Here is a 12,627-nt window from a genome sequence, read left to right on the forward strand (position 1 = left end):
TTGGAAAGGAGGCTGCAGCTGCTGCCCTTGGCTTTCTGTTCCACGCTGTGTCATTCCAAGGAACAACAAACTGTTGCTCCTAAACTTAGAAGAAAAAATTAAATGTTAGGCTTGGTTTTCCTGGTGCAGGAGTCTTCTGGGAAGGGGGAAGGACACAACGTACACACCCTGCCAGGTTCTGTTGGCACAATCAGCACCATTTTCCAAGGATGGAGAAAGGTGCCAGAGTCTCAGCTCCCTCCATACCGTGTTTTTCTTTTTCCCCTTACCCAACCATCATATGATGATGTTACCCAAATGTAGGAGCAGCCCAGATCTCCATGAAATTCCCCCTGCTCTCGGTGGGGTTTGGCAGAGGAAGCCCTGTTCCCACTTGCACCTGCCTTATCCTGGTGCTGGATGCTGGAGCTGTGGCTCTTGGGGAACAAACCAAACTCAGGTTTAAGATCTTTTTTCCCAGAAGGTGGAAAACTCAACTGATGTTTGTCCTGCACAAGGATTATTCCCATTTTCCAAGCACTGCCTGCTCATTCTGGCTGTGCACAGTCCTGTCCCCTCTGCTCCCCCACCATCGTTTATTGCTTCTCTTACATATTTGAGGATTTACCCTGAATTCTCAGGGGTCTGAGCAGCTGTGAGTGATGTGGGGCCAGACCTGTGTAAGCACAAGACCTTGAGCACAATCCCTCTGTGATTTGATGGTGGTCATTAAATCAAATCAAACCAGGTTGGGGCAGAGCCGCTGGTGCGATCTGGAGTGGAAAAGAAGCAGGAATCACGTTTGGTGCTGTGCAGAACACGCAAAGTGATTCAGTTACACCTCACGATGTGATTTCCTGGAGCTCCTCTCATACCTGAGTTTCTCCTGAGTGCTTTCTCAGGAGCTCATTGTCCTGCAGACGTCACAAGCCCCAGACAGGGCACTGCTGGGTGTGGCTCTCTGCCCCTGGCAGAGGGATCGGAGAAGTTCGGAACTTCCCCGCGGTGCAGAAGGGCTCCTGTCAAAGGGCAGCAGCTCTGCCAGAGGAGGGCACGGCTGGAGGTGTCAAAGCCCATTTCCCCCGATCAATTCTTCCTAAGGAGCCTCCTTCCCTCTTTTCTTTGTCCCAGCTCCCGGACGGGCCATGAGCCTGTCAGGACAGCGGCGCTGCTGTCTCGATAAGCGGCTTCAGTGCTGCCCCTGGGCTGTAGGACAACCTCCGGAGGCAGAGGGGATCTTGGGATCTCACAAACAGCGTTAGAAATCACTGGGAACTCAGTGCGATACCAACAGGGCCCCTCCTCCCTGACAGGGAAGAGGGAAGGTGGCACTGGAGTCACTGGACAGGAGGGCTCGGGGATGTCACCCTGGGAGGGCTCAGTTCTCAGAGCTGGGCACAGGTGGGTGTGATGGTGGCAGGTGTAGGGTGGAAACCAACAGCTCTGGTGGGGAGGGAAGGGGAAAGAAGGGGAAGGAGGTGTTTGGGAACTGCTCCACCCCCTGGGAAGGGCTGTAGGGGTGGGATGGAGCCTGCCCTGCGAGAACTTTTGAGGTGTTGGAGGCTGCAAGGGGCGATAACCACGTGCAGGAAGCTGAGCGGGTTCAGGGCCTGTTGAACAGATGGATCCTGGAATTATCCAGGACAAGGTTTGGAGCCAGCACTGAGCAGAGGGCAGCTCTGCCAGGTGCAGGACTGGCCCAGGTGTCCCACAGTCCTTCGAGCTGTCCATCCCTTCCCACAATGCAGCCATTGTTGCATTTTGGGATTTCAGCTCACCGTTCTTTGACATTTCATAAATGCTGCTAAAGTTTCACTTTATTATTTAAAAAATCTGGGTTTTAAATTGATTTCCCACAGCTCTGTCACGAAATGATTTTTAGACCTCACAGTGGCAGCAGGTGATGGGTTTGATTGTCCTCTTTTTGGGTGGGATTTGTATTAAAATGACATCTGAAGTCTCAATTACTTACCTGAAGCACATGAAATGTTTGAACCCATGCAAAGCCCTGAGGGCAGAGCTGTTCAGCAACACTGGAAGTGTCAGACCCTCGTGTGTGTTAACAGCCTTTCTTCTGCTGTAGCCTCAGAGTGAATATTTAGATCTTAATAAATTTGTCATTTTCACACAGTGATGAATTCACAGTCCCTTGTTCTCTGTGTTGGTGCATCTGCAGAGCTCCCAGTTTGAGGGGCTTATTTTTAGGCAGATTATAGCTCATATATGAGGAAAAAAGTAATCGTGATGTTCAGAAATGTAAAATAGGCTGGGAAGAAGGAAAGCCTGGATTGGCAGCAGTTGGATGGAGATGAGCCCTTAGGGAGAGCAGGGGATCCAGGGGTTGATAGCTCTGCAACCACTTCCAGCACAAGGACCTTCCCTCCTGGGTCACATCCACCTCCTGCTGTTGGACCCACGGGCACATCTGCTGGTGGATGTTGCTGCCATCATCACTCGGAGCCACACGTTGCTCCCCCACTTTCCGTTCTCCTGAGTTTTATGGGGCACAGCAGCTCCTGTGCATGGACACCTGTGAGATCTTTGACACCAAACTGCAGGGACAGAGCCTGGTGCCAGGACACAGGGAATGGCTTCCCAGTGCCAGAGGGCAGGGCTGGATGGGATATTGGGAAGGAATTGTTGCCTGGGAGGGTGGGCAGGCCCTGGCACAGGGTGCCCAGAGCAGCTGTGGCTGCCCCTGGATCCCTGGCAGTGCCCAAGGCCAGGCTGGACATTGGGGCTTGGAGCAGCCTGGGACAGTGGGAGGTGTCCCTGCCCAGGGCAGGGGGTGGGGTGGGATGGGGTGGGATGGGATGGGATGGGCTTTAAGATCCCTTCCATCCCAACCCATTCTATGGCTCTGTGATTCTGTGATGTAGGAGATTTTTCAAACCCAAACACTCTTTATTCCCTGCAATGCACAGACAACAGAAGCCCTTTGGTCCTGGGGCTGGTTCACGGCATTTGTTTGATTCCAGGGAAGCTCTTCTTGGCTCAGCCTGTGATCTCTGTGCCAGGACACAGGGAGCCCATGGAGCCTCGGGATTGCTCCACTCTGCTCCTCCCTGGAGCCACCGTTTGTGTCCTCGTGGCTCTGCCAGCTTTGAAACTCTGGACAACTCCAATCTCAGCAAACAGCTCCTTCCCCCTCTTCCCACTCAGTGTCTGGCTGCTGTAGCATTTCCCAGCTATAAATTCCATCTGTCTTTGGTCTATTAGTGCTTTTCTTCTGCTATTAGCAACTTCTTAATTAAAAACTTGTGGCCAGCAGGGCAATACCAAGCTGGTTGACTGATGGGCTGAGGGGGAGGAGGAGCACACAGCCAGTGCTTAGGTGGAGAATTACTGGATTTCAATCCAAAACTTCTGTAGAATTTATGGCAGGATGGATTGCAGCATCATTAGGACACGTGCATAGGGAATTAATCAACTTTCTGGAGGCCAGAGAGAATACAAATCCCTTTTTTTTCAGAAAGCAGCAGTTCCTGAGGAGGTCAATGTGGTCCACAGCCACGGTGGGTGGAAACGGCAAACACCATCCAGGGCAGGTGCAGGGGTGAAGTCCGTGGTCAGCACTAGAAAGCAGGAAAAATGGTGGTTTTCGTATTTAATCAGCTTCAGAAATTTTTCAGTTGGATTTTGGTTGATTTTCTTCAAAAAGAAGAGGGTTGGCACTTGAAGAGCTGCTGCTTCTGGATTTTGTCACTGGGGCTTTGCCTAAAGCACTGAGAGAACATTCCAGTACCTTGGAGCGACTCTCAGGACTGTGTCTGCGTTAGGAAACCTCAAACCTGCAGATTTCAGCCCGGGGCAGGTGGGGGTCACTCCTAAAGGATTTGGTCTGGCCCCTTGTGGAACGGGATATTCCACAGCACCTTGAATTTGCAGCTACCTGAGGATTTTGGAGGTTTTGTTTTGGATTGCAACCTACCTCGTGTCCGTGCTGGGGCTGCGGGCGCTCAGAGCCGGCTGCTCCCGAACACCAGGGCGCTGTCCTGGAGCGCTGCCCCGCCCCGGTAGCTGCCCCTCCCTGACTCCACGGCCACCGGACACAGCTCCTGGTTGCACCACCTGGATGGACAGAAGGATGGGCTGTGCCAGCCCGGCCACACACACGGGGCTGGTGCCAACCTGAGCCGTGCCCAGGTGCGATCCCGCCCATCAGTGCGGGAATGCAAATCTCCCGAGCAGGGAAAAGCCCCGGGGCTGAGAGCAGCCACTGCTGGTTCCCAGCGGTGCTCGTGGGTCTGGCCGTGGCCAGGAGTTGGATCACTCCGGAGGCAGAGCAAAGCCTCTGACACTGCCCATGGAATCATCCAGAACGGCCAGGGTGGGCAGGGCTGTGCCTACCTCAGGGCAGCGCAGACGTCTGTGGAGGAAGCGTCAGGCCGAGCTGCGTGTTCCATTAAAAGAGCTCCTGTGGGGGAGTAGGAGGTGTCAGTATTCCCAGGCTCCTGCCAGAACAGCCCAGGGCTCAGGAAAAAAGGACGGTGGTCACTTCTCAGCAGTGCTTGAAGGCTGAGCTGCTTCAGCATGAAAGGTGGGGACTGAGCTCCACCCTTGACCCAGGTGTGAATCAGGTGTCTACAGCTGATTCCCAGCCCCTTCCTGGTCTGAAATCCATCAGCACAAGGCTGTGGAGCTGCTGGAGCCAGTCCAGAGGAGGCCACGGAGCTGCTCCAAGGGCTGGAGCCCCTCTGCTCTGGAGCCAGGCTGGGAGAGCTGGGGGTGCTCACCTGGAGAGGAGAAGGCTCCAGGGAGAGCTCAGAGCCTCTTCCTAAAGTGCCCAAAGGGGCTCCAGGAGAGCTGGAGAGGGACTGGGGACACGGCATGGAGGGACAGGACCCAGGGAATGGCTTCCCACTGCCAGAGGGCAGGGCTGGATGGGATATTGGGAAGGAATTGTTCCTGGGGAGGGTGGGGAGGCCCTGGCACAGGGTGCCCAGAGCAGCTGTGGCTGCCCCTGGATCCCTGGCAGTGCCCAAGGCCAGGCTGGACATTGGGGCTTGGAGCAGCCTGGGACAGTGGGAGGTGTCCCTGCCCATGGCAGGGGTGGCACTGGATGAGCTTTAAGGTCCCTTTCCACCCAGACCATTCCATGGTTCTGTGATTCCTGTCTTTGCCCTGCCTGTGTAGATCCGTGCCAGGCTGTAGGAGAAGTCCCTGGCTGCCAGCTCCATGGTCAGTGCCTGCTCTGAGCCCGCAGCTGCCATGAACTCTTGGAGGCTCCCGATGGCTTCCCGTGTCCGCTGCACGCCTGGGGCCAGTTCCTCAGTGCCTGAAGCCAGTTCCAGCTTTTTCTGCAGAGAGAACAACCACAGGAGAAATTCCAGTGTATCTGCTTTGTGCCAGGAAGGGGCTGCTGGGACCCTGGGCGCACCCGGCTGCTGGCAACAAGCTCAGCTGCAGGTGGCTGTCCCTGACACGGGTGGAGCAGCCAGGGAAGGGGATGTGCCCAAAAGGACGCTCCCAGCCTTGCCTTGGGGATGGAGAATCCCTGTGAGCAGAGCCAGCATGTTGCTGTTTCCATTCTGGCTTCCCAGCTGCACGTGGGGATCAGCTCTCATCCCCCGATTCTCTCCAACTCCATACCTGTATATCAGGGTCTAATTCTCCCAGGGTTATATTATTACCTGCACAAATATGCTCAAGCTGTGTCCAGGCAGGAAAATTCATATTTAAGGGAGCTTTCCTCTGTAAACTGTGTCAGTGGGAAAGGCCCCAGGACAAGAGGAAATGGCTTCAAGCTCCACTGAGAGAGGTCCAGGTTGGATATTTGAGAAAATTTCTTCATTGAAAGGGTGGCCAGGCACTGTCACAGCTCCAGGGCAGTGGTGGATCCCCATCCCTGGGGGGATTTAACAGCCCTGTGGATGTGGCACTTGGGGATGTGGGTCAGTGGTGGCCTTGGCAGTGCTGGGGAATGGTTGGACTTAATCCCAGAGGGCTTTTCCAACCTAAAGGATTCTGTGATTCTGATGGACACTGGCCATTTAACTGTGCCAACAGCACTGCCTGAAAGCTCCCCTGGCTGAGCCAAGCTGCTGTTCTGCCACATCCCAAATCCCTTGTGAAAGCACCAGGGATACTCTGCCGAGAGAGTCTGGAATTGTTGTTCTTTGGGCACGGCCTTCCCGTGCTGTTCATCTGTGTCTCCTGTGTATTCCCTGGTAGGAGGGATGGGACACTGCCTGTGTTTGGGGGTGGCCCTGCCTCGTGGGCTGTGGTCCCATCTTTCCTCACTCAAACCCCTCTCTCTGCAGCAGGACTGAGGGATCAGCTTGGAGAGCATCCCCAAAGGCTGGATGGGAGCAGCACAGCGCGTGGTGGAAGGTGCTGCTCATTAATTAGCTTCATCAATAACCTGCAGACGAGACTGAAGCCTGTGAGCAGCAGCTACACAGAAGGAATTCTTTATGTTTCTAAGGTTTTCCGTGCTGAGGTGATCCCGCAGCTCCTCTTGCTGGACCAGAAAATCCATCTGGGCTGGGCTGAGCTCAGGTTTGTTCTGTGTTCTCCGATTGCTCAGACCCCAAACTTCCACACTTCCCAGTGCTGCTGTTCTGGGTTCCAGGGGCAGAAACACCCCCAGCATGTGCTGATCAAATACAAAAACAACTCTGGTGCCAACATAAAGCCCATAAAGCTCCAAGCCCACAGAATACTAATGAGGTGTTCCAAAGTAGCTCGGAGGTTGTTGCTAACGAGGATCACGGATCCCAAAGGCATCACCGTATTCCCACAGTCTGGGTGGAGCCAGCACGGCACCAGCCGAGCACGGGGACGACGTGCACTGCTTGTGGCTGGGACATGGACATGCTGTCACAGCTGGAAGGTTTGAACACCTGGGAATATGGATCAGGAATGTAAGAGCATCATTTATCCTTAAGGGATAAAAAAAGACCTTCTACTGTCTTTGCTCACCAATAATTTACTTTTTTCTTTGGTTCCAATTGCACTTATTCCTTTCCTAACCAAAAGCCCTGGATCTCCTGGAAGGTTTTTCCATGCCCTCTCTGCACTTGGGATGGAGAGGCTGGAAGCTGCTCCAGGGCAATGCTTGAGGCAGGAGCAGCTCCTCTTCTCTCCTGGCTGCTCTGCTGCAGCTCTGGGGGGAGGCACACAGAGCATCACTGCCCCATTATTGCCTGAAACAATCAGCAAAGGAGCTTCAGAGCTCCAGTAGTTCTGATTCCCTCTGTTTTCATGGAGGAATTTTAAGATGCTGCTTGTTTGTTTGCTCTCACTGGCTCCCAAGCAATGCGGTCAGAGTGGTTTTTACTTACAAGATTAATCATGAGTATCTAAAAATACAGTGACAGGAGGAACATCCCAAACAGGGCTAAAAGCACAATTTCGTGTCAATGCTTGGAGTGAACACACGGCCCCACATCAATAACCTCGATTTGTTTCCTGCTGTTTGGAAATTGGGGTTGTGGTCTGAAAAGGACCTGAAAACACTGTCACGTGTCTGAGATTGCAGGGCTGATTTACAGCCTGAATTACAGCCCTACACAGAAATTCTTGAGGCAAGAGTTGATTCTGAGCCCTGCACGACACATGCGGGGTTGCTGCTGAGATCCTGTCCTGGGATGTGCCCAAATTTCACCTGAAGTGACTCAAATGCAATAATCAACAAACTTCCCAGGCCTATTTTAGAGGCACTTTTCAGATTGTAATTGAATTTGAAAGTACACCCAGGGCTCTGGCTCAAAATTCCAGCTAATAAAATTTTAGTACAACATGAACTGACTGGCCCTGAGCAGTATCCACCTGAAATTCTCACCACAGCAGAGCCGGAAGTCAGGATGTGTCCTGGGCTGATCCCAAACCATGGGCAGAAGGGGAGGGGGGATTCTGCCCTCCTGCCCTGCTCAGGTGAAACCCCACCTGCAGAGCTGCCCCAGCCCTGGGGCCAGCACAGGAAGCACCTGGAGCTGCTGGAGGAGTCCAGAGGAGGCCGCGGAGCTGCTCCAGGGGCGGGAGCCCCTCTGCTCTGGAGACCCAGGCTGGGAGAGCTGGGGGTGCTCACCTGGAGAGGAGAAGGCTCCAGGGAGAGCTCAGAGCCCCTTCCAGGGCCTAAAGGGGCTCCAGGAGAGCTGGAGAGGGACTGGGGACAAGGCATGGAGGGACAGGACACAGGGAATGGCTTCCCAGTGCCAGAGGGCAGGGCTGGATGGGATATTGGGAAGGAATTGTTCCCTGGGAGGGTGGGCAGGCCCTGGCACAGGGTGCCCAGAGCAGCTGGGGCTGCCCCTGGATCCCTGGCAGTGCCCAAGGCCAGGCTGGACATTGGGGCTTGGGGCAGCCTGGGACAGTGGAAGGTGTCCCTGCCCAGGGCAGGGGGTGGGAATGGGGTGAGTTTTTAGGTCCCTTCCAACTCAAACCCATGGCTCCATCCGTGTCTCTCACACTCGCTCTTCTCCCCAGGATTTCCAGACTAATGACCTCTAGACAAGGTGGTTTGTCACAAACTCACCTGTGGATTAAAAACCCTAAATATCCAGCTTCTCATAATCACAGTGTGCAAGGATGGGGAAGTTCTCTCTATTTCCCTTCTCCTGAGGATAATTACAACCCTTGGTTCCTGCTCCTGACCCCAGCCCCAGCAGCACTGGGTATCTCACCATCAGCAGAGACAACTGACACAGGAAAGAAGCAAGAGAAGGAGTTGCCCTTGCGATGACCTTCAGAGAAGCAAGTGCTGCACAGGTACTAATGCTGCTTTCTGCAAAGCACTCTGACAATGGGCACCAGTCCTGCACACTGAGAACCTTGATGGACAAACATAAAATAAATTGTACTCGGTTTGTGTGCATCAATAAAAAGGAAAGGGATTGGAGCAGTAAAACCCCTTTATGATGGATTAAATTATTTCCTCACTAGACAGGATTGGGAGGGATGTTTCAAAATGAGCCAGACTCACAGACTGAAAGAATTTGGACACCTGGAGCTCAGAAAGATGTTGTTTATCACCTGTGAGTGAAAACCTGATTCTGGTATAGAAACTCAAGCACATTCCTGCAGAACTCTGCAGACAGAAATCCCTCCCAGGCTGCCTTTCCGGCACCTGGCTGCCCCAGGCATAAAGGAAAAGCTGAAATTGGCCAGGTCTGATCTCTTCTATCCAGAATTGGAGCATCCACACTGCTCTGAGCCCAACCCAGCCACTTTCCTTGGAAATGCAGCAGCCTCAGTGTGACATGGCCAGTAAAGGCAGTGGCATTACTGGAATTTGGAAACCTTGAAGGCAGCGCCCACCCCCCTCCAGCCTCACCCACAGCGTGATTGATGGGAGCACTGAGGAGCTCATTAATTAATGAATCTCAGTACTCGTGTTACTGCTCTGCAGGTCCCTGCTCTGCATCACCACGCTGTGCTCCCGAATGCTTCCCTGATTATCCCGTTGTTGAGCTGCAGCAGGGAGGTGCTCCAGGGTGCAGCACAGCACCTTTGTGGGGTTTTTGTTTAAATTATTACTACTGTGGAGGCTGCTTCTTCCCAAATTACTTTAGAGCCTACCCCCAGCTCCTTTACTTCCCCCTGCAGTGTCAGCCTAAGCTGCTGTTTGCCAACAGCTGGATTTGCCCTCAGCAGGTGTGCTCAGTCCTGCCCCTGAGCAGATTTGGTTTCTTGTTTGGTGGCCAAATTGTTTGAGGTATTTCTCCCTTCTCAAAAGTTGTCAGAGAGGATGGCAAGGGAACCCTTATCCCTGGGGATCAGAGAGGTGCTGCGTACAGAGCACAGCTGAGCTGGGGGGGTGAGATGGGACAGAAGTTGCCAACTGCAGCCATTGGGAGAACTACTCAGGCTCTGGAAAGCTCTGTCCAGTTCCCAGTGCTGCAGGAGAGCAGTGTCCCAGACCCTTCCTTTCTCACGGGGTCTGAGTGGGAAGGTGAAGGCTGCACACAATCAAATCCAGCACTCCAAATGCCCAGGGTTCCCCTGCTGTGCCTGGGCTAATGAAATCGGGATTGCTGTGTCTGGATTATTAATAATGTCTCCTCTGAGGCAACACCCTCTGATCCTGCCTCCTGGGCTGCTCCCATCTCCTTTTTTGGGACACACCAAGCCGGGTGATGCTCCTTCACCTTCATAAAACACTGAGCTGCTTCTAACTCCTGTCACCTGAGCAGCTTTAAAAGTAGCGCCAAAGAACAGCAAATCCAAAGAGGCAGCAATGGAATTCCTTTGGCTCTTTCCATCTTTTCAGGGAATAAAAATAGAAAGTCATAATGCAGTAATAGCCCTAGTGAGGTTCAATATTCAGCAGTCCTGTGGTGATTTTCCAGTTAAGAAACAAAACCGCAAAATTATTTTGGATTCAGGAAGGTGAGTCACGTTAAAAATATACTTATTTTGGTACCTGTCATGAGGAACTCTACAGTGCCAAGCTCCTCACTGCTGAGCTGAAAGTATCTGACCACAAGGATCCCAGGATGAGCACTGCCTGCATCCTGCTTTAGGAAGAGCTATTTAAGGAGCAGAATTGTAAGACACCGTTGGAATACTTGTCTAAAGCTTTCAATTTGGGCCTATTCCCTGCCAGTTTCAGGCAGGTGCATAAACCCCAAACCAGGCTCTGCCAAGGTGTGTGAATCAGGCTGAGCAGGGCTGCAGGTGTGGGCTCACCTGCACTGTGGACAGGAACGCAGCCATCACCTGCCCCTGGCTCTTGGTGAGGGATCGCAGCACATCCAGGGACAGGATATTTGTTGTCCCCTCCCATATGGACAGCACCTGTGGGGAAGAGGAGACTGTGGAAGAGCATGAGGGAGCCTTTGGAGTGACAGCAGCAAGGAAGGGGAGTGTGAGGGAACAAAGACACACAGCAGAAGTGAGGGATATCAAGGATATCTCCAGAGATATCTTGTCTCACAACAAGTGGAAGGGAGCAGTAGAGCCCAGCTCCATTGCTGTGCTAGGGAACAACCTCAGCACCAGGAACACATCCTGTCCCTCCCTGGGGGTGACTGGGCAAAAAGGGGGAGGGCGACGCTGCCACACCTGAAGTGAGCCCAGGAGGGCTGTGTTCTCCCTTGAGTGTGTCTTTAGCACGGAACCAGAGTGCTGTGCAGGGGACTTGATGACACACAGGACCTTCTCCTGCCACTCTCTTACCAGAGTATCCCGGAGCATGACTGGCAAGCCTGTGTCCTCCATGTAACCTTGGCCTCCAAAACTCTCCATCGCCTCAACAGCCACAGCAGAAGCCTGCAAAATGCAGAGAGCTGGTATGATCCACAGTGTCTGAGGGGAAAATCCAACCTCTCACACCACATAACAGCTCCTGCTGGGATGGGCTGACTGGGTCCTGCTCATCTCCTGAGGCAGGCTGGTCATTACCTGCAGGAGGAGCAGCTGGAGAATGAAGCCCGAGTGACACTGACAGGACCTGCAGGAGCAGCAGCCTCCAGAGCAGGAACTGCTGCAGGTACCCCCTGCCCTCACTGCTGTGTCACACACTCCTCTTCCCAGCTCTGTGGTTGCCAACATTCCACACTCTGGGCTAATCCATGTGTTCCATACCTGCTTCCCTGTGTACAGTTTGGCAACTGGGATGAGCAGCCTCAGGAGCAGCTGGTCCTGCTCACTCGCCAGGTTGGTTTCAGCCAGGCCCAGCAGGCGAACGATCTCCATAAGCAGCAGAAACGCCCCTCTCACCTGCACCTGTGAGCAGAGAACAGGGGGATTCACTGGCTGGGATCCTGGACTCTGCTGATTCCAGGATTCCATGCATGAGATTGCCTCCAGGGTAAAATGCCACCCCTGCCTGCTCAGACCCACAGCTTCAGAGACAGAGACCTCTGAGCAGCCAAGGCACAAAGTATGGAATATTAAAGGTTCTCTGCCACTCTTGGACACTGTGATGTAGTAGAGGAAAGGGGCAATGCATTTCATCAGGCCTACCTGAGCCTTAACAAAGCTCCTAAAAGGCATCCAGGCCACAAATCCACATCCTTTCAAAAGGTAAGGGATGTGAGATGATGGTCAGCCTCTGAGAACCAGGAGCTGCAAGGCCTGTGACAGATTTCTTCCTGAGCAGCTTACTACCCTGGCAAGTTTTGATTTGGGAAGCATCAGGATATGGAGCTCTGTGTTGTGGGACTATGTAGGATCTGCCCTTTCTTTCAGAGGGGGAGTTCTGGCTACAGACAAGGAGATGCTGGAGCTTGAAGTGATGTTTGACAGATGTTGACTGCCTTCCCCCACCTTGCAAGAGAATTTTTAAATACTGTTTACAGCCCATCTCCTGGTGCAGGAGCTCCCAGGGAAGTTGGATGAGTCTGTACCAGTCTGTTGGGGTTTTAGTTTAGTTTTAGTTTTTTTCCTGTTAAAGGAATTTTCTCCCATAGGCATGTTGCTAGGGGACAAATAGCTGTCCTTAAGAAAGACAAAACGCGGGGTGGGGCGGGCCTGGCTACTCCTTTGTCTACACCTGGGTGTGGGGTCAGTTCGCTCTGAGCATCCGGAGAGAGGAGCTGCAGAGAAAGGAGCTGCGGGTTCCTCGTCTCGGCCGTTTTTTTTTCTTTTTCTGCTGGAAACAACGCTGGGATCCCAAAGCCGTTTTCCCTGCCCTGCTGGAGGCCGGGCTGTGGCTGCCCTGCCCCACTGCTGCTTCGAGCTTTCGCTACGCCGTAGCCCTCC

At 53.3% G+C, this 12,627-nt stretch overlaps 1 protein-coding gene across 2 annotated transcripts in view; it reads right to left on the minus strand.

Moving 5' to 3' along the window:
- Positions 1–2,853: 2,853 nt before the first annotated feature.
- The window catches only part of LOC103623809 (acyl-CoA dehydrogenase family member 11), an 18,722-nt gene continuing 8,948 nt past the window's right edge, over positions 2,854–12,627 (minus strand). Inside the window, exons 9-16 of one of the 2 annotated variants that reach the window (XM_017746505.1) lie at positions 11,509–11,649; positions 11,101–11,193; positions 10,612–10,719; positions 8,655–8,753; positions 5,108–5,279; positions 4,330–4,396; positions 3,911–4,050; positions 2,854–3,554 (exon numbers count right to left, since the gene is read on the minus strand). In XM_017746505.1, coding sequence (XP_017601994.1) covers positions 3,939–4,050; positions 4,330–4,396; positions 5,108–5,279; positions 8,655–8,753; positions 10,612–10,719; positions 11,101–11,193; positions 11,509–11,649 — 792 coding nt within the window. In that variant the 3' untranslated portion in view covers positions 2,854–3,554; positions 3,911–3,938. The remainder of the gene's footprint in view (positions 3,555–3,910; positions 4,051–4,329; positions 4,397–5,107; positions 5,280–8,654; positions 8,754–10,611; positions 10,720–11,100; positions 11,194–11,508; positions 11,650–12,627) is intronic. The other variant, XM_008642976.2, reaches the window with a different exon arrangement.

This window comes from Corvus brachyrhynchos, unplaced genomic scaffold (genome assembly GCF_000691975.1).
Source record: "Corvus brachyrhynchos isolate BGI_N302 unplaced genomic scaffold, ASM69197v1 scaffold19, whole genome shotgun sequence".
In the NCBI taxonomy this organism is placed as follows: Eukaryota; Metazoa; Chordata; class Aves; order Passeriformes; family Corvidae; genus Corvus; species Corvus brachyrhynchos.